This window comes from Colius striatus, chromosome 21 (genome assembly GCF_028858725.1).
Source record: "Colius striatus isolate bColStr4 chromosome 21, bColStr4.1.hap1, whole genome shotgun sequence".
In the NCBI taxonomy this organism is placed as follows: Eukaryota; Metazoa; Chordata; class Aves; order Coliiformes; family Coliidae; genus Colius; species Colius striatus.
Window position 1 is genome coordinate 3340697 of NC_084779.1, and position 20847 is coordinate 3361543.

At 45.9% G+C, this 20847-nt stretch overlaps 1 protein-coding gene across 8 annotated transcripts in view; it reads left to right on the forward strand.

Annotated features, from left to right (window-relative positions):
* Positions 1 to 20847, forward strand: part of EIF4G3 (eukaryotic translation initiation factor 4 gamma 3) — a 165054-nt gene that overhangs the window by 78245 nt on the left and 65962 nt on the right. For 7 of the 8 annotated variants that reach the window (XM_062013190.1, XM_062013184.1, XM_062013187.1 and 4 more), the window contains 5 exons: positions 1171 to 1203; positions 10218 to 10397; positions 10913 to 11027; positions 16222 to 16322; positions 20635 to 20757. In XM_062013190.1, the coding sequence (XP_061869174.1) occupies positions 1171 to 1203; positions 10218 to 10397; positions 10913 to 11027; positions 16222 to 16322; positions 20635 to 20757 (552 nt within the window). The remainder of the gene's footprint in view (positions 1 to 1170; positions 1204 to 10217; positions 10398 to 10912; positions 11028 to 16221; positions 16323 to 20634; positions 20758 to 20847) is intronic. The other variant, XM_062013189.1, reaches the window with a different exon arrangement.

Sequence of the window (20847 nt, forward strand, 5' to 3'; positions counted from 1 at the left end):
ATCACTCAGGCAGAACATAAACCTTGCTGAGTCCACGTAGTATGACTTGGCAGAAGTGGACTGTAGTGTGTGCATTAAGTTACTAAGCCATCAGGACTAGGAATGGACAGAGGCATGCAGTGGGGAAGAAGCCACTGCAGGATCTCATTTCATTGACTCCATTTAATTGTTGGAGCTATTAGCAGTAGATTTATCTGCTCTCCTCCTGAAGCTCTGCTCATTGCACTGAGCATTAAGGGCTGAAATACCTGACTTGGCTTCTGGAAGAGGATACCTGGTCATCTTTATTTCTCTTTTCCATTCCTTGCATTCATTTTTATTTGGATTTTAACAATCAATTACTTCTTGGAAAATGCTTTTAATGTTTCTTGAGCATGTGAAATTCTGATTCCTTTCCTCTGGGTGTAACCCAAGTGGGTGGGAAGCGATTTAGTAACCTGAGCTCAGGGCTGGGAACCTCCTGTTACTCCACATCCAGACCCAACCACTGATGCCTTCAGCTCCCTGGGGATGTCACGGCTTAACCTGTCTCCTTTGCTTTCAGATGGGGGTGACCAATGTGACTCATGAAAGGAAGGTTACATTGTGATCAGCATGGGGAGAGGGGGGGAAAAAAGGCTGAAAATGAAATTGCACTGTGTGTAGGTGCAAAGAATTGCTGATCTTTGCCTTGCAGGGGCTGGCAGGACACTAGCTGTGCCTACCTGGCTCCTAACTGCTCTCCAGCCGTGAGTCTCCATCCTCTGCTCCCACCAAATATTTGGAACGGCTCTTCAGTCCAGCTGCTTTTAACCATTTACCTCCACCTTAAACAGTTTAAATATCTCCACTGCTGCTTGTTTTCAGTTGGTTTTTGGGTTTATACCTATATTTTCCCCCAGGCAGGATAAAGGCTGCCTGCATCCCTACTCTAGAGTGCCTCGAAAACCTCCCAGCTCTCGAGCAGCACCCGTCACCCCATAGCGATGTTCCCTTGTGATATCTCAGTACCTGTCTGTCACTGTCCTACAGCAAAGCTTTTGACTGTTCTGTGGTTGTTTGTTTTGGTTTGTTTGGTTTTTTTTTCCCTGTGGGTTTATTTTGCATAGAGTGTGACATTTTGGTTTCGTTGTGGTGTTTCTGACTCTTTGTGCCTTTCCTTTTGTGTTTGTTTCTCCCGCCTTTCCTCAGTTTGCAGCGGGGCCTCGACCTGCCCATCACCAGGTACAGTACCCTGCCCCTTCATTATCATCCTAAACTAATTGGCTGTGGGGGAGGTGGGTGGTTGGAGGTGATTTACCCACTAACAGAATGAAGGCTGGCTTTGGAAACCAGTCCCTTGGTAGATACTAGCACCTGCATAACCCTGCTAACAAGCTGCCTGCAATGCAGAGTAACACTTTAAACTCTCAGTTGGTGTCACTGCCCTCCACTAAACATCATTTCATAGGAAGGAGAATCACAGAATTGTAGAATGGTAGGGGTTGGAAGGGACCTTTAGATCTCATCCAGTCCAACCCCCTGCAGAAGCAGCTCCCACCTAGATCAGGTCACACAGGAACGTGTCCAGGTAGGTCTTGAAGCCCTCCAAGGAAGGAGCCTCCACACCCTCCCTGGGCAGCCTGGGCCAGGGCTAAAGAACCTGGAGAGATGTTCCCAGATATTTGAGAGATCTGCTTGCCTTCTTAAGTCACTAGAAACTTTGCAGAGTATTTCCCAAACTAGCAGGTGCATTGAGTTGCCAGAGCTGAAGATGTCAACAAGAACCAGGTCTTCATGTCCCTGAGAAGACCCAACTTGTCAAACTCAAAGCAAGACAAATGACTGTCCACTTCATACATTCATTGAACGATGTGCCTGGCTCTCTGTTCTCATGACCTTAACGTTGCTTTTACTCACCAATGCCAAGCTCTTAGGAATCTTCATAGTATTCCTACTGCAAGACTCAAATGTTGTAAGGAATCAATGTATTAAGAAGAATGAAAATTAGGAAGAGTTCTGGCTCATGGAACTTAAGGACAATGTTTATTAGGGTGGCAGAAATAGCTAGAGGGCTTCTTGAGATTCAGGGCAGATGTTCAGGTCCCTTCTGTCCTACAAAAGGTGTCCAAAGTTATTTTTTCTGTCAACTCCTACATTCATCTTTGTTAAAAGCCTTTTCCCCTGTGAACTGATTTTACTTCTTGTAGCTTTTGAGAGGACAGAGGGGTGCTGATGGATGAAAAAGAGGAGGAGAGGCTTCTCTGTCACTCTTCCTTCTCTTGGCTTGGAGGGAACTAGTTTGTTTCCACCAAGATAATAGGGGAAAAAAAAGAATTCTATTAACTGCAGTGATGTCAGGACAGGGGCTTAAGTCACAGGATCACAGCATGGTGGGGGTTGGAAGGGACCTTTAGAGCTCATCCAGTCCAACCCCCCTGCAGAAGCAGCTCCCACCTAGATCAGGTCACACAGGAACGTGTCCAGGTGGGTTTGGAAACCTCCAGAGAAGGAACCTCCACACCCTCCCTGGAGTATTCCAGGGAGAATCACCTTGTTCTCCCTTCACTCCTGTTAGTGTGAGCAGTTTAATGCTGTAGAGACAAACACCTTTGGGAAAACACTGTCTCAGGACATCAGGTAAGTGTGTGAAGTGGGCACAGACACCCTAAAAAAGCTGATCATCTCTGTTGCTTCCCCCTCAGAGCAGCATGGAGACAGACACCCAGAGCAGGGCAGAAAGAAAAGGCTTAAAAAGTAGAATGAGGTGTTTGCTCACAGGCAGATGTCACATGAAGGAGAGAGAGAGAGAGCAATGAGTTTTGTGCATGGCAAGAGCTTGCATTGACAGGGAGAATGTTTCCAGGATGACTGGGCAGCTCAGGGAAGGACAGAATTAGTATCTTGTTTAGATACTTTTGTTCTTGACCTTCACTTCAGGTCTGTGTTTATATTCCATGATACCAAAATTGCATCTCTGTTCAGCAACTCCTTGGTTCTTTCATTAGGTTGTTACTAAGGCAAATGGTATATTCTGTGGGAGCCATTTAATGTCCTGCTAAAATTACTGAGCAGATCTTGGACCACGAGTCTCAAGGCAGCACAGCCTCAGAGGAAAAGCCTCTTGGCTTCTCTGGTGTGACTCTACCACCAATCCATCACAACTTGGTTTAAAACTTTCTTTTGGACCTACATGACCCTCCCTGCAAGTTAAAACTTGTCACTTCCAAGTGTTTTCCCGATCTTATCACTACACATTTAACTGTGTTGCAGTTAGATTTATGACTCCATTGCATTGGGAGTCTGCTTATAATTATCTGAGAGAAGCTGTTGCTGTTAGAAAAACAGCTTCAGGCTTTATTCCCAGTTCTATCTGTCACGTGCTGGATCAGGACAGGCACAGAGAAACCTGGGCTATAGATGAGCTGCTTATTTCTTTGAATCCAGAAACCTCTGCCCGTGGTGCAGATGGGGCATGGACAGGGATTCTTGCCACTGAGGGTCACAGTTGTCAGGGTGAGTTCATCACAAACCCAACTTAGAGGATGCTTCAGACCAACATAGTTATTCTTGTGTGGAAAACTTTTAACAGGCTTAAATCACAGAATCTTGCAGGGCTGGAAGGGAGCTGGAAAGCTCATCCAGTGCAACCCCCTTGCCAGAGCAGCACCACCTAGAGTAGGGCTGGGTTGGGATGTCTCCAGAGAAGGAGCCTCCACAGCCCATCTGGGCAGCTCCTGCCAGGGCTCCCTCACCTCAACAGGGAACAAATTCTGCCTTGTGTTGCTTTGGAACCTCTTCTGTTCCAGCTTGTGCCCGTTGCCCCTTGTCCTGTCACTGAGCACAGCCTGGCTCCAGCCTCCTCACACCCACCCTTGATGCATTTGTAACATGAATGAGCTCACCCCTCAGTCTCTTCTCCAAGCTGCAGAGCCCCAGCTCCCTCAGCCTTTCATCACAAGGCAGATGCTCCACTCCAGCATCTCTGTGGCCCTGCACTGAACTCTCTCCAGCAGCTCCCTGTCCTCCTGCAACTGAGGAGCCCAGGACTGGACACAATATCCCAGACACAGGACATAAGCAGTAGGCTCTAAGACTGAGATTTTTGTAACCTAAAAAGTACTAAATGGGCCTTAGAGGTGTTAATATTTGTGGCAACAACAGAAAGTGGTCTACTAAGAAAGCAGCAGCCAGATGAGGTTTGCAACGATTCCTGTGTCAATCCCATTGTGCTTTTATTACCATGTGCCTCATTGATTCTGTGCCTTTCCTCAGTCAAATAATGGATTGTTCTTTAATGTTATTTCCTGTGATTATCAGATCTTTTAAGTGCTCAGATTAGCATGATTTCAGTGCCTGAGGTTGACTGGCAACTTGGCAAACAGGTGGGTTTTTTTCAGGTGGGAATGCCTGCCCTGGCAGTTGATAGTTGATGTTAGAGAAGTTTCATCCAACTCTGCATCAGAGAAAACCTTAGAATGAGATTTAGGATCCTTTGCTGAAGTCACATGGCAATAGCTGATGTGATTCCAATTGCAAGTTGCATGTATGTCAGTAACTCCAGATTCCACCAGCACAGAGTGAGAAGCTGCCTGAGGAACTGCTGCAAAGTGTCATTTTATAGCAAAAGGAAACTGGGCCTGCATTTTGTGGCACTGTTTTGAAAGTCCTGACACCTTTGTGTCTGCTGTCACAGCCTTAGCTCCTGCCCTGCCTGAGCTTGCTTTGTGCACAGAGCATCCTTCTTTTGTTTTGGAAGTACTTGAGGCACTTGGTTGCTTCTGACCCTCACAGAGCAAGGTAGAAAATAGCAGTTTTCTTCTAATCTGAAGTCTGAAGCATAGAACAACCTTTAATTTAAGAAGGGACTTCAGGAACCATGTGGGTTATTTTAAAATGGATGCTCAGAAGAGGCCAGTGTAATTAAAAACAGAAATAAGGACAAGTATAAACTGAAATGTCATAGTTCCCTTTCTGGTTTATAATTGTATTTGAGATTAGTTTACTGGCTATGGCAGACTAATTTAGTTTGAGGTTGCTGGTGTAGTTTGTTCCAGTTTTAGCTTGAGGTTACTTGAGTTCCTTTGAGTGCAGCTTATACAACAGAAAGCTGGGTTTGGCCACCTCCTGTTGTTAAAAAGCCTTGTGATTTGGAGGGATCAGGAATTCACTCCCTGAGCTGACTCAAGACTCCCCATTTGGCAGTTTTTTGGAGTATCTCAAGTTTAGAAAGCCATCAGAAACAACTGCCATAATCCTGTCTCAGTTTTCATCCAGGAGCATGGAAAGGAGCTGCCAGTCTTGAAGTCCTGTGCTTGACACAAAAAGCATTTCTCACCCATTTAAGAAATAGTAAAAGTGGGGAAAGTCTGAGGCAGGAGGGAAAACAAGTCTCATGTAGTGCCCCAAGGGCTGTCCTAGCTTACTGATGGCCACTGGGGAAGCAAGATGTGGACCTGTGTGTTTTCTGCTGCAGCTCCTGCAGCTGGCATCAGACCTTTACATCCTTTACTCGAGGATGCAGTTCTGCAGCTGGGACCTGGTGCCTGTGGTGAAGTGCAAAATCAAACAGAACATGCCAACTCTCAGCTGCAAGCAGACACGGCTCCTGCACCTCCTCTTCCAGCTCAGGGTCACTTTATCCCATCAGCCTTCTTAGTGGGACAAACAAGGCTAAAAATGAATACCAGAGCTGTCTTAGGGAATGAGAAACATAATTAGTACAGAGAGCTTGGGTATGTGAGTTGATTTGTTGACAACTCATTGAATTTTCTTTTGGCTCCCTTTCTCTGCAACCTTCTGCAGGGCTTTGTGGACCCATCACAACTGCCATCTGTGATCCAAGCTAGAGAAAAATAGACTTGTGTCTATGCCCATTGTGTTGGATGGGTTAAGGTTAGCAGAGATTGGCTTTCAGCCCTCTCACCACGATTCTGTTTTTCAGTGAGGCTTTTAGAGCAGGGAGGGAGTGCTCAACACACATCTCACTGCAACTGATGGCTGAGAAATACAGAGTAAATAGAAAATCAATTAAAATGCAGTGGTGGTTTGTCAGGAGGAGGTTGGTGCTCTCTTTGATCATTGATTTTTCTAGATGACAGCCTCTTATCAGGTTGGCCTTCAACAGACTTTTGACACGGGGTCATGTGAGAAGAAAATTAAACAGGAGAAGGTGATGGTTAATAAAAGGATATCAGGGCATGTGTGTATAAGGAGTGACTAAGAAGTGAGTGGCAGGGTAGTGCTGAGAGGGGTTAGCCAGGAGGTTTAATAATGGATTGCCTTAATATGAGTGTTAATTACTCTGGTACAATTAACAGGTATGTGTCTGCAGCAAACCTAATGGCTACAGCTCAGGGCTGCTGGCTGCAGTGCAAAGAGGACTGGTGTGTGACCCAGCACTGCAAGCTGCAAGCACTTACACTTCAGTGCCAAGGAGGAGTTTTTATTCTGTCAAGTGGAAGCTCTTCAGCTGAAACTATCTGTGCAATCCAACCTCTAGATAAACCACTAAAGTTATTTCCAGGTGAAACAGGGAGTTCTTTTCTGGGGAAACCTTGTCTGAAAGATGTGTGCAATTCTGCTCTCTTATGTTCTTGGAAGACTTCCTTGAGGAGGTAGATGAAGGGCTTCTGAGCTGATGAGAGCTTATTAAATGATCAGGCTAAAGGAGTGGAGGCAGCTGATAAAACCAAAATCTGAGAGAGGTTTAGCTGTGCTCTCCTGTGAGTGTATCAGGGGGGAGCAACCCTAGGAGGAAAATGTTAGGACTGTATTGTCCAGTAGGACTGACTCCAAGGTGATCCAAGAAATCCTTGGGTCAGATAAGGGATGGGACTGTGGCTTGAGGACCACAGCTCTGGTCCTCACTGGTTGCTGAATGTCTGTGTGACATGTTTCACACCAACTTGATCATCATTGGACACAGCAGCACTTAATCTTTGAAGGAAGTAGTCAAGGAAGGGTTGGTGTAACACAGGGTTTCTATCAGAAGCCTTGCTGTGGCACAGAGTACCTTCATTCTGGTCCTGAGATGGTCCTCTGTGTTCCACTCCCAGCTCCTGCACTTATTAGCAGAAGTAGAGGCAAAATATGTCAGGTTTTCATCTCCTGCTGTTCTCCCACAGGACAGCATTAGCATTACTCATAAATGTCCATGCAGGCATCTGTTTGACCTTGCAGGGTGAATTTATTAGCAAATCAAGTTAGAATAATGCAACAGTTGTAAGAATGACTTTGAATATTGGTAGCTTAGGAGGGACAGGGAACAAGGATGGAGCATAAAACAATGTGCCTGACAGATAATACTTGTTTTGAGCAGTAAAACCCACACACAAACCAGATGCACAGTGCAGCTTTCCTTCAGAGTTTCAGTGGAGCAGCAAGTGGAGCAGCTAAAAGTAATCCAAGATGTGCCAGAGATATCTCTGGTTGACACTTCCAAAAGCTTCTTGGTGGTCTTGCTGTTTGGAATAATGGATCTGCTTTTCTTCTCTTTGCATCCATCTGCCTTTTAGTAATGAAATTTCCCCCCCTCTTTTCCCAGGCTCAGCACCTGAGCTACCTCTGTGATGCTGTGGGCAGTTCAGAGTGGTTTTGAGAAGCTGAGGGTTTTTAACCTAGGGTTTCCTCATCAGAGATCCTCCTTCTTTTGTAGTTTAGCACTACCATGGTGATGTTCAATGCTTTGTGGAAGAGCAAACCTGTACAATACACCATCCCATTGTGGTGCAGAGAACATGCTTTCCTTCCTTCTTCCATGGCAGGGAGGAAGAGCCAGCTTGTGTTTCATGAAATGGAGTTTCTTCAGTGTGTCACCCCAACAGATAACATCTCATGATCTTCCAGGCACCAGTTGCCAGTGACAGAAATGAAAAGCTGCCCGTGAACAAGAAGTTTCTGTTGCTCTAAGTCTTCCCTCAATGTTACTGGCAGGTTTCATGGGTGCAGCAGGTACTGGAGGAGTGGGGTTCATGTCTGTGGCTCTCACAGAATCTGAAGGGTTGGAAGGGACCTGCAAAGCTCATCCAGTGCAACCCCCCTGCCAGAGCAGCACCACCTAGAGTAGGGCACACAGGAACTCATCCCATCTCTTGCAATGAAGGCTTTTCTCTGCTGGCCTGTGCATGTAGTTTCTGTCAGTAGAGAGACAGGTCATGCTTTAGCCTCCAGCCCATTTTCACTCAGTATACAGAGCTGAGGTGGTTATTGACTGTTTTTCACCTCCCACACTGGGGAGATTTCTGCTGACAGTTGCCCTCAGGTTGGAAACAGTCATCATTCAGTGATCTGTAGTGAAGGAAGAGAGGACTTGTACACTTTTGGGTGTGTTTGGATAGTGAAAAATTGCAGACTCTAGTTACTCTCACCATGAATTCAACATATGCCCTTGGTTGATGCAACACTCATCAGTACCTCCCCCACACAGCTAGGTTTTTATTAACATATTGCTCTTCTCCTTTCCTTTCTGTACTCTTGCTACCAAACTTTTCTCCCCAAACAGGTGCTGCCTTCTGGTTCAGGTCACACTTCCAGGGTGCCAGTGCCAGTTCTCCATCTAGATCCCACAGGGTTGGACATAAAAGCATTGCCTTCATCTTGATGCTCTCTGGGTTTCTGAGATGGACAGTCATCTGTGGCTTTCCTGGAGAAATAACTTGCTGTGGGGAACAACTTGAGTGTCCTGGAGTCTTCATCAGCACCAGGATGACCATTTTGAGCTCATCTTCCCTAATCCCAGGGCAGATAAACCCAGCTCATTCTTTGATTCCTTAGTGGTTCCTGCTCTCTTCTCACTCCTTACAATGTAGTTGCTCACAGACTATTTGCACTGATGCACTTCATCACTCAACAGTCTTTGATGTGATCTATGATGACCTCATTTTTGTTGTTAGTTTTGCTCAGCAACTATATACATTCCATTTCTTATCCTTCCAGTCTTGGTGCAGAAGTGGAGACCAGATCCCTGATTTGAGCAAGGGTTTCTGTTTTATCTGCTGTCTCTGTGTCACTGAAAGAGACCAGGAAGGAAAAACATTTGATGTGTTAGGAGCAGAATAAACATAAAGTCTTTCTTTACTATCATATTTCCTGCAGTTAATCATGGCTCTGTGTTTTAATTTGGTCTCATTTTGTAGTTCTACACTTCTGTATAAAACTTTTCAGGAAGAGTTTCTGACCCTTGCCTTGGGATTCTGGTAGAAGACTCCTTGGTGCCAGTTCAGTGTCCTTTTATTCTTGCTGTTTCTGTAAGAGATTAGTCAAAGCAAGGTAGAAAGATGAATGGAATTGTGTACAAGCAGGGTGCATGTTATATCCTATTCCTTCCTATTGATCTGTAAGCTGTTCCATTGGCTTTCTTTCTGTTTCCTGCTGCTTTCTTGCTTCGTTATTGAAGGGAGGATTCAGACCTATACAGGTAATTTTAACTCCTGGTTCTGCATGGCATAAGTGTCTCTCTCACTTGTATCATCACTCTGTTAGTGAATGCCTTTAATGTCTGATGCATATCTTACTCACTTGAGTTTCAAGACTGCAAAGACTCCAGAGCAAGGTCTTCCAGTGCCATGAATGCTCCACACCCTGGATGCTGATGCCTTTCCTGGCCCATAAGGGTTGAGAACGGAGCAGTGGGTACCAGTGGGTTGCTTGGTTTCCTGGACCTGGTGCATCTTTGTGGGGCATCACTTCATGCAAACGTGATAGAAGAGTTTGATGCCACCCTGCAAGAGGTTGCCACCTTTCTGAAAACAGAAGGCAAGACAGAGCAAGCTGGCTCCCTGTGTGGAAAGGGCAGGCACCAGGTGCCTCTGGCTTTTGTAAAAATCTGGATATCTTTTTAGCTGGTCTGGAGGTATGTTGGAACAGTTGCCTTGATCTTTTATTTCCCTGGCATATGTGTAAAAAGTGGCTTTTTTGGCAGTCAAGCCACTTTATCAAATACATCTATTTAACAAATACCATTTTTCTAATGATTTCCTGTGAAAGCTGAGCTGGGTAATTCAGTAGATACAAGCTAATAATTATTGGAGTTTCAAGTTTCCTACCTTTTCCTACCTAGTCAAATAGAAAGCTGGAGCATGATCCTGCTGTTTGCAGAGAGAAGCAGCAGTTGCCCTGCAGTTTTCTGAACGTGTGGCAAGCCTTTGAAGTAGTAGTGGAATGAAAACACTGGCACAGTTACAATTCTTTCCCCAGAAAATCTGACCAGTTCTTTGTTTTCTCTTTTCTCTCCCTCCTCTCTCCCTCACCTGCCCTAGTTTTTTCAGAGGCCTCAGATACAGCCTCCAAGAGCCACCATCCAGAACAGCAACCCTTCCATCCGTCCTGGTGCCCAAACGCCGACCGCCGTGTATCAAACCAACCAACACATCATGATGGTGAATCATCTGCCAATGCCCTACCCCATGCCTCAGGGCCCCCAGTACTGTATACCACAGGTAAAAACACACTGTCCAGGCACCTAAGGAACAACAGAGTGACATTTGCTCTCCAGCTCTGTCTCAGGGTTGGGGCAGGGGGGTGAAGTTAAGCTGGTAGTTGCACATTTCTCTCCCCTGTCTGTTCTCTGTAGGAATTGTTCTGTGCATGGAAGCATTGAGAATAAATCACCTCTCTGGGTTTTGAGCTCCCCCTCAAAACCAGTGTGAAGCTACTGGTTTGTGCTATAGATGTATGGAAATTGACTTCAGAGATTTCCAGTTCCTCTAAAACCTTGGGCCTCAAGATTGCTGAAATCAGAGCAGTGACTGTTCTGCTTCAGCTCTCGTGTCCTTCCCATCCCGTCTTTAGATGATGTAACTCACTTCTTGTTTGACAGTAGACCTTTAATGACTCAGTTTGATTGAATCCCTCTTGATTTGGGGGAGAAGCTCAGTTACAGCTCCTATGTGCAACAGCATGAAATTGCCCAACTCCTTGTAAACTGCTGGTCCTTTTTTTTCCCTCCTTCTAGTATCGGCACAGTGGCCCTCCATATGTTGGGCCTCCCCAGCAGTATCCTGTTCAGCCTCCAGGACCAGGACCTTTTTATCCAGGACCAGGTCCTGGAGAATTCCCTAATGCCTATGGTAAGTTCTGCTCAAGAGATTTCTTCTGAAGTGTTTTTTGGGTGTGTTTTTCTGTTGTCAAGCTGAAGAGTTATAACAACAAAATGGATTAGCATTTGTTTGAACTTGGAATAGCTGCACAATTTGCTTGTGTCACAGCTGGTATTGTTCACTCCTGAAAAGTTCAGGAGAACAGAGTATTGTTTGTATGAGTGCTTAAAGAAAAGCTGCAATTCACAGAGCTAACCATGGTCACATGTGAACAAGAGTGATGGCTATTTGTTATTCCCTGCTCAATCATTATTATTTATGAAGGTATTGTGACCACATCTGGCAGCTCTGGTTTCCCTTGAGCTACAGCCTGCATATGTTCACAGCAATAGAGCAGTTAATTTTGTATCCTTGCCTTCCTTGTTCAGTGTTTAGTGAGAGAAGAGAACAAGCCATGTGCTTTATGCTGCAAAGATCAAGTTAGTCCAGTCAGTTTGTAATCTATGCACAGGCTGAAATTTGTCATTTGGGTGAGCAATTCTTGCTCTTGCCTTGTCTCAAGCAAAGAGGCTGGGAGATTGTCTAACACTGCTGTGTGTGCTGTGGTTGGTTGGCATACTATGTTCAGGATATTTGATTGACTCCCCCAGGTATTGAGTTTCAAAGTTGCACCTAAAAATTCAGAGGCAGCATGTCCATGCATCCTGCCTGCATGTCACCAAGCCCAGCCTCCTCCAGACTGTCACAACTGCCTCTCACTTGTGTCCCAAATTACAGAGCCCATATAACACTGTGTGACTGTCTTTAACTGTCCCATGATGACAAACAACTGGTACATACAAGTGATTTTGTTCTTTCTTAACAAATTGATCTGTGTTGCTGTGTACAATGTGTCACACATCACAGTCCCCTCTAAGGTTTTCTCTGGGATCTGGCTTTTGATAGCTAAAACAAATCATAGAATCATAGAACCAAGTCCCAGCTCCTGCTCAAGCAGGTTCCCCTGGCTCAGGGGGCACAGGAACGTGTCCAGGTGGGGTTGGAAACCTCCTGAGGAGCCTCCACACCCTCCCTGGGCAGCCTGGGCCAGGGCTCCCTCACCTCAGCACCAAAGGACTTTCTGCTCCTGTGCCAGTCGAATTTGTTGTGTTCCAGCTCATGTCCATCACCCCTTGTCCTGCCACTGGACACTGCAGAATAAAAGTGTCACCCCATCCTCCTGACACCCACCATTTAGGTACTTATAAGTGCTAATGAGATCCTCCCTCAGCCTTCTCTAGGCTTAACAGCCCCAGGTCCTGCAGCCTTTCATTGTAAGAAAGATGTTCCAGTCCCCTCAGCATCTTGGTGGCCCTGCACTGGCCTCTCTGCAGCAGTTCCCTGTCTCTCTGCAGCTGGGGAGCCCAGCACTGGCCACAGGACTCCAGATGAGGCCTCAGCAGGGCAGAGCAGAGGGGCAGCACAACCTCCCTGGCCCTGCTGCCCACACTCTCCTTGATGCATCCCAATACAAGTTGCTCCTTCAAGCTGCATTTTGAAGGAGATGCAGAATTAGTTCTCTTGCAGTCCTATATCACTTCTTATTTCAATTCCCTTGCTCTTTTATGGGAACATTCGGAAAATCCACCTGGATGATTCTGGTCACCACCCTGTTCTATGGGAATCTTTTTCAAAGGGTTTTCGCCTCTTCCTGCCAAACTTGAGGTATTTGGTTCAGGCTGATTACTGCCCACCTGCATTCTGCAGTCCATTGGGGGCAGAGATACTATCAACGCTCCATGAGACTTTAGCTCTTGGTATTTCAGAGCCTTGGAAGTGAATGATTGCCTTCTAGACTGAACAATGCCAGCCCTGTGCCATTGGCAGAATTGCTTATTTGCTCTTCACAGACACAGATTCCTTGTAAAAGGGAGGAAAGCCCCAGTTGCTTCCTTCTCATATTAAAAGATCTGGACTCTCTTAATCTTCTTTCTTGTCTCTTTTCATTGACTTGGTGTATCTAGAGCTAATGGGGCTCCTTTGAAAGGTTACCATGAAACCTGGTTATGCAATTGCTGAATAAAAGCAGAGATGGCAGTTATAAGGCAGTTGGTTCCTCTTTGCTTATCCTAGAAAAAGTAGAGAAGAAATAATACAATGGCTCTTTAAATCAGATCCCCTAAATGAGGGAATTACCCAGTATTCCACATTTTCCTGCCGTTACTGCTTGCTTGCTCCTCTCTCAGTGCCATTTGTCTTCACTTCTGTAGTTTGGAAAAGGGTTTCCTTCTGTTTCCTTTCCACTCCTGAAAGTGCCTGGTTTCTTACACAGAGCCTTATAGTCTTCCAGTCCCAGCTGGTTTTGAGGTTGCTGTGTCTGCAGAGCATCAGTGAGTGAAGCTGGAGATCTCTGTTACCCCAAGTGTTTCCCAGGCAGAGGTTTAGCCAAGGAGAGGTGGATTGCAGCTTTGCCTGTACTCACCCACCTTTCTCTCCTGTTGATTCCTTGCTCTTTATACATCTACATTTTTATATGTCTATTTCTATACTCCTTGCTGTGGAAGTGTTGTCTCTCACCAGGTGCTGCCTCTGGCATTAGGAGACAACTGAATTTACAAGACAGACGTGGATAATGCTGCTGGCAGTGGCCTGTCCCCTAAACCTCAGGTTTCTGTAGCCACTGTGGCTGTTAGACATCCAAATCCTTGCAGCTTGGGGCTGTGATGTGGGGAAAATACTGCAGGTGACAAAAGCTGGGAAGGTGGACAGTACCTTTTCTAAAGACTGTCTCAGTTTCCCCAAGGTCTCTTTTCTATCAGCAGGTTTCTGTGCTCCATTGGCCAAGACCTTGAAATGATGAATAGAAAGGAAGGAGAATAAAACTTGGGTGCAGCTGAGCTGGAAAGGATCAAAAGGCAGGGTGCAGAGCAAAGAGCAGTGCACTGAAAAATGCACTTGGCTCATTGCCACAGGAGCTGTATTTCTTCCCAGAAGTTCCTCTTGCTTTTGGAGATCTGTTTCTTTTGAAGTATTTCTCATAGACTCCTTCCTTGAGTCGTGCTGCAGCTCAGCTCTGACAGGGATCCTGTTACAGCCCATCTGATTAGATCTAGTTTCTAGGAAACTAGAAATCAAGATAATTAACACATTGCAGGGCTCCCAGGCTCACTCCTTTCCTCTCCTGTCCCCCACATTGATGTTGTACACCTGGCCAACTTGGCCAAAGCCTTAGTCTGAAGAGTCTGAGGCTCTGTGGCTGTTTTTAAGGAGAGAGGCAGAAGGCTTCTCACTTCCCAAGCTGTGGGGACTCTGACAGAGGCTTCTGTGCCCTGAGGCAAGGTCTGGAATCGTGCTGCCTACCATGAAGCTCCAAATGAAAAGTTTAATGAGTCATTTAGGCCACCTTAATTGCAACATCTGAGAGCAAATACAGCAGGCTGAGCTTTTTAGCAGCTTGATGGCAGTGCTGTGCAGTGCTCTCTGCTTTCACCTGCCTGCCTGGGATTTCAAGAGAGTAAAGTTTTCATGCTGAGCCTGCAGATGGGGAGTGTGCTCTGAGCCTTTGCTTTCCAGCTTTCAAGTTTGAGGAATGCATCCTTTGAAGCTGCAAATCACATTGTGCTGAGCTGGCTTCATTGACCATAGCATCCTGGCTGGGCTCAGCAGTGGGGTGGCAGCAGGAGCAGGACAGGGATTGTCCCCTGTGCTGGGCCCTGGGCAGGCTGCAGCTCCAGGGCTGTGTCAGTGCTGGGCCCCTCACTCACTGCCACAGGGACACTGAGGGGCTGCAGCGTGGCCAGAGCCAGGCACAGAGCTGGGGAAGGGGCTGGAGCACAAGGGGCTGGGCAGGGGCTGAGGGAATGGGGGTGTTGAGCCTGGAGAAGAGGAGGCTGAGGGCAGCCAGCAGCACTCTCTGACACTCCCTGCCAGGAGGCTGCAGGGAGCTGGGGGTCAGGCTCTGCTCCCCAGCCATGAATGACAGGACAAGGGCAAATGGGCTGCAGCTGCCCCAGGGGAGGTTGAGGCTGGAGCTGAGGCAGAACTGTTTCCCTGAGAGGGGTGTGAGCTCCTGTGCCAGGCTGCCCAGGGAGCTGGGGCAGTGCCCAGCCCTGGAGGGATCTCAAAGCCGTGGAGCTGAGGTGCTGAGGCTGTGGGTCAGTGCTGGCTGTGGCAGTGCTGGGGGAATGGTTGGACTCCTTGAGCTTAAAGGGTTTTTTCCACCCTCAGTGTTGCTGTGAGATAGTAGTAACCTCCCTTTTGAGTTACAGACACAACACAGATTTTTTTCATTCCTGTTTGACCTTTAGTTCAGTTGAAGAAGAAATCAGATTGGGTTCTAGAGGCTCCTTCTCTGGAGACATTCCAACCCAGCTGGATGAGTCCCTGTGTGCCCTGCTCTAGGTGGTGCTGCTCTGGCAGGGGGGTTGCACTGGATGAGCTTTGCAGGTCCCTTCCAACCCTTCAGACTCTGTGATTCTGTGATGCAAGGAGGCAATCCATCTCACATGCATGCCTAGGAGGTGGAAAAAACCCAAAACCATCTTACAGGTTGCTAGCTTACACCCTGCTAGCTGCTGCATGGACAGAAGACAGCACTGCTATGCCATCTTTATGGTGTCTGGCATGTTTTTAAAGCACTCAGTCATTTTGAGCCAGTCTTATTTCATTAAAACATAATGAAACTCTATTTGATATTATGATAATCAACAACAAGGTGCAATTTTGCAGGAGTCACAATGGTTGTGTGTTTTCTCATGTTGCAGTATGACAGCAGCATTGCTTGTAATTAAATTTCCTAGCTATGCTTTCAAACAGGTTGCACTTGACCTTGCAAATCCTTTGTAATGGTTTGACTGAATTATTCTACAAAGGCAAAAATAAAACCCCCCAACCTAACAACAAACCCACCTGTTTGTCAGTCAGAGGAGTCCAAGGGTGGGCCACTTCTCATGCCCTGGTGGTTTCAGCAGCCTCTCAGAAGTGGATGCACGTGATGGGTTTTTCTATTAATGGAGAGAGGGGAAAAAAAGGACTTAATTGCTTGTCTTTATGGAGTCACAGCTTCTGTTTGATTTGAAGTGGGGAAGAACAAAACACAGACCTGTTGCCAGGTGGATGTTAGAAGCTCTGGTTTTTGAAGGGAGCGAGGAGGAGGTGGCCGGTTTTACCTCTCTTACACTTGGTTTTGTTTCATTAATGGATGAACTGAATTTTCCTCTCTCATTTCTGTCTTGTCCTCTCCCAGGAACACCTTTCTACCCAAGTCAGCCAGTGTATCAGTCAGCACCCATCATTGTGCCTACACAGCAGCAGCAGCCTCCACCAGCTAAAAGAGAGAAAAAAACGGTATGTGATGGTCAAGGATTGCTACATCCCACCTGGGACCTGCCCTGCTTGTGAGGTGCAAGGAAATGAATCATGATCTTTAGCTTAAAACAGAGCTTTATCCTCTCAGAGAGAGAAATCTTACCTTTCACAGGTGTTGCCACAGGTTGCACAATGCTCTGAGGATGCCTGATTTCCACTTTTTCCCTGGGAACTCCCTGCTCCAAGTTTATGACATTGAAGCCAGACAAAATGTTTTTGCCAGGTTGGAAGGAACAGACTCAGATCAGTTGGGAATTGTCTCAAACTGAAAAGAAAGAGAAGAGATGATTCAATGTTATGTCTTGGAAATGGCAGAAAACCATTGTTGACATGTTTACAGGCTTGAAAGAAGCTAAACACATGACATTATGCAAGTGGGTGGTTTGGAGACCACACTGGCTCTATTCCTAATTCACTGGTGAGAGTGAATTACTGGGGTTTAAACCCATTTGCAAGTGGATGATGGCTGGGAATAGTAAAGGCACACCAAGTGAATGTAACATTTAAACAGGGATTAGGGGTGAACTTGAGCTTGTGAATCATTTCTAAGTGACTGAAAAGGAAATAGCATCACTGTATGTGTTAGAGGGGATTGAAAACATTAGAAGAACTGTTTCCTGGGGTATGGGGGGGAAAGAGGGGATTTGTTTTTATATATATGTGTGGATTTTGGAAGATGACCTGAGCTGACTCTTGATTTGGGAAGCTGCAAGAGCTGAACAGCATGTTAGCTGGGCTTGCCAGAAAAGGCCTTTTTTTGTAGCTGCTGTCAGCAAAGGGTGATGCAAATCTTTTGCCACCTCTTCACCATCCTCTTCAGTCCAAAGAGGCTCTTCTCAGTACCCAAAACACGACACAGACAGATCCTTGGTGCCATTTGAAATGCAGAAATGTTTAGATCAAAGGCTCAGCTGTGGTTAAGACAGTTTTGTGCCATTGAAGCCAAGTTCTTTGAAGCAGAAAAGCCAAAGTTGGGGTTTTTATAAATGCTTGAGAGGCTTTTTTGTACTCCTTCAGTTTGCTAATTGGTGCTGCAACTGAAGAAATGAGAGAAATTACAGAAGAATCAAACACAGATACGTATATACCCGTGTGCAGCTGAAGTGTTGGAGTACTACAAGCTTTCAGATAAGGAAAGCATGTTTCAATGCCATTCACTACTTGTCAGGAGGAGAAGAAGAGGGTAGGAATTCATGCCAGCCCTCGAGTCCTTGTTGCTGTGGTTAATTAAATGTTTTAGTAGAAAAACTCTTTAAAAAACAAGAGAAGGCCACGTCTTGTCAGCTCCTGAGTACCATGTGTGTGTTTATTTGTCTCCATAACCCAAAGAGTCAGGAAAACATCACACCATGCTGAAGTTAATGAGTCACAAAAGCCTTCTGCAGTTAGTGACTTGATATGTTTCTGACTTTAAAAGAAGCAGAGTGGTTTCCAGCCTTGGAAAGACATTGTCTCTGGATCTGCTTGTGATTGTGTGTTGGAATATGCTTGTGATTGTGTGTTGGAATATGCTTGTGATTGTGTGTTGGAATATGCTTGTGATTGTTGGGATCTGCTTGTTGATTGTGTGTTGGGATCTGCTTGTTGATTGTGTGTTGGGATCTGCTTGTTGATTGTGTGTTGGGACCTGCTTGCTGATTGTGTGTTGGGATCTGCTTGTGATTGTGTGTTGGGATCTGCTTGTGATTGTGTGTTGGGATCTGCTTGTTGATTGTGTGTTGGGACCTGCTTGCTGATTGTGTGTTGGGATCTGCTTGTGATTGTGTGTTGGGATCTGCTGGTTGATTGTGTGTTGGGACCTGCTGGTTGATTGTGTGTTGGGACCTGCTTGTTGATTGTGTGTTGGGATCTACTTGATGATTGTGTGTTGGGATCTGCTTTGTTGATTGTGTGTTGGGATCTGCTTTGTTGATTGTGTGTTGGGATCTGCTTGGTGATTGTGTGTTGGGATCTGCTTGTGATTGTGTGTTGGGATCTGCTTGTTGATTGTGTGTTGGGATCTGCTTGTTGATTGTGTCTGTTGGGACCTGCTTGTGATTGTGTGTTGGGATCTGCTTGTGATTGTGTGTTGGGATCTGCTGGTTGATTGTGTGTTGGGACCTGCTGGTTGATTGTGTGTTGGGACCTGCTTGTTGATTGTGTGTTGGGATCTACTTGATGATTGTGTGTTGGGATCTGCTTTGTTGATTGTGTGTTGGGATCTGCTTTGTTGATTGTGTGTTGGGATCTGCTTGGTGATTGTGTGTTGGGATCTGCTTGTGATTGTGTGTTGGGATCTGCTTGTTGATTGTGTGTTGGGATCTGCTTGTTGATTGTGTCTGTTGGGACGTGCTTGTGATTGTGTGTTGGGATCTGCTTGGTGATTGTGTGTTGGGATCTGCTTGTGATTGTGTGTTGGGATCTGCTTGTTGATTGTGTGTTGGGACCTGCTTGCTGATTGTGTGTTGGGATCTGCTTGTGATTGTGTGTTGGGATCTGCTGGTTGATTGTGTGTTGGGACCTGCTGGTTGATTGTGTGTTGGGACCTGCTTGTTGATTGTGTGTTGGGATCTACTTGATGATTGTGTGTTGGGATCTGCTTTGTTGATTGTGTGTTGGGATCTGCTTTGTTGATTGTGTGTTGGGATCTGCTTGGTGATTGTGTGTTGGGATCTGCTTGGTGATTGTGTGTTGGGATCTGCTTGGTGATTGTGTGTTGGGATCTGCTTGTGATTGTGTGTTGGGATCTGCTTGTTGATTGTGTGTTGGGATCTGCTTGTTGATTGTGTGTTGGGATCTGCTTGTTGATTGTGTGTTGGGATCTGCTTGTGATTGTGTGTTGGGATCTGCTTGTTGATTGTGTGTTGGGATCTGCTTGGTGATTGTGTGTTGGGATCTGCTTGTTGATTGTGTGTTGGGATCTGCTTGTTGATTGTGTGTTGGGATCTGCTTGTTGATTGTGTGTTGGGATCTGCTTGTTGATTGTGTCTGTTGGGACGTGCTTGTGATTGTGTGTTGGGATCTGCTTGGTGATTGTGTGTTGGGATCTGCTTGTGATTGTGTGTTGGGACCTGCTTGCTGATTGTGTGTTGGGATGTGCTTGTGATTGTGTGTTGGGATGTGCTTGTGATTGTGTGTTGGGACCTGCTTGTGATTGTGTGTTGGGACCTGCTTGCTGATTGTGTGTTGGGACCTGCTTGCTGATTGTGTGTTGGGATCTGCTTGTTGATTGTGTGTTGGGACCTGCTTGTTGATTGTGTGTTGGGACGTGCTTGTGATTGTGTGTTGGGACCTGCTTGTTGATTGTCTGTTGGGATCTGCTTGTTGATTGTCTGTTGGGATCTGCTTGATGATTGTGTGTTGGGATCTGCTTGTTGATTGTGTCTGTTGGGATTTGATTGTGTGTTGGGATCTGCTTGTGATTGTGTGTTGTGCTCAGCACAACAGACATTCCTGTATGCAGCTTATGTAGAGTTCAACCAAGAGCTTTGGAGAAAGTGGCCAAACAATAGCACTGTCTTCAAGTTTATTAAAGTCTTTCATCCTTATATTGGAGATTGAACACTTTATTTCAGGTTAACCCAGACAGTTGGAGTGTTCCACAGATTCAGGGACACAGACTGGCCCAAGTGTCCATCGAGGATTCAAATGAGTCTGTTCTCAAGTGTTTTACTTTGGAAGATATTTTCCCTTTCTATTTTGGGACTGTGAAGAAGCTAAAAAAAACTGCTGAGGAGTTTCCTAGGACTTCAGTTTGTTGTTCTTGCACTTTCCCTTTCCCTCTCTCAGTACTTTTTGGTTGATTCCCTCCCTTTTGTTGCTACCACTTTTCTCAGTGTGGAAGGGAAAACCAGAAAGAGTTGAGTTTCTTTCTGTCTTTACCAGCAGCTGGGTTGGCAGGGTCAGTGAACTTCATTTCAGGGTAAAACATGGGGTTTTTTTTCTATTCTTACACTTTCTACTGACTGGCAAGTTCAGTAGTTAAATTGTCTGCTCAGTTTTCTAAGCTGAACTTGCTTTCCACCAGTGGAGATGGTGTTCTGAGTTACAGGGTCACACACTGGGGTGTTTGTGTTTAGACCTGACTGGTATGGTCCATGAGTGTTTTGATTACATTAGTGTTTGAGATGAAGGGATGGCATACCATGAATTTCAGGTTACCAAGATAAAACCCAACATTCCTGCAGAGCACCAGCTGAACCCAGAGCATCTCCCACTCAATGCAATGGGATTATGTTCTGTCCATGCTGACCCCAAGGTCAGTGTTGTAACAGGGGAACTTGTTTGAATGATTTCTTTGTTAATACCACAGATCCGAATCCGAGATCCAAACCAGGGAGGCAAAGATATAACAGAAGAAATAATGTCTGGAGGGGGCAGCAGGAACCCAACACCTCCCATTGTGAGACCCACTTCCACACCTACTCCACCTCAGGTAATAAAGTGGCCACATAGCCTTCTACCAGTGATTTCTGCTTTGCTTTGCTGTTTGTTAGAGCCAATTCCTGTACCTTCCATCTACACC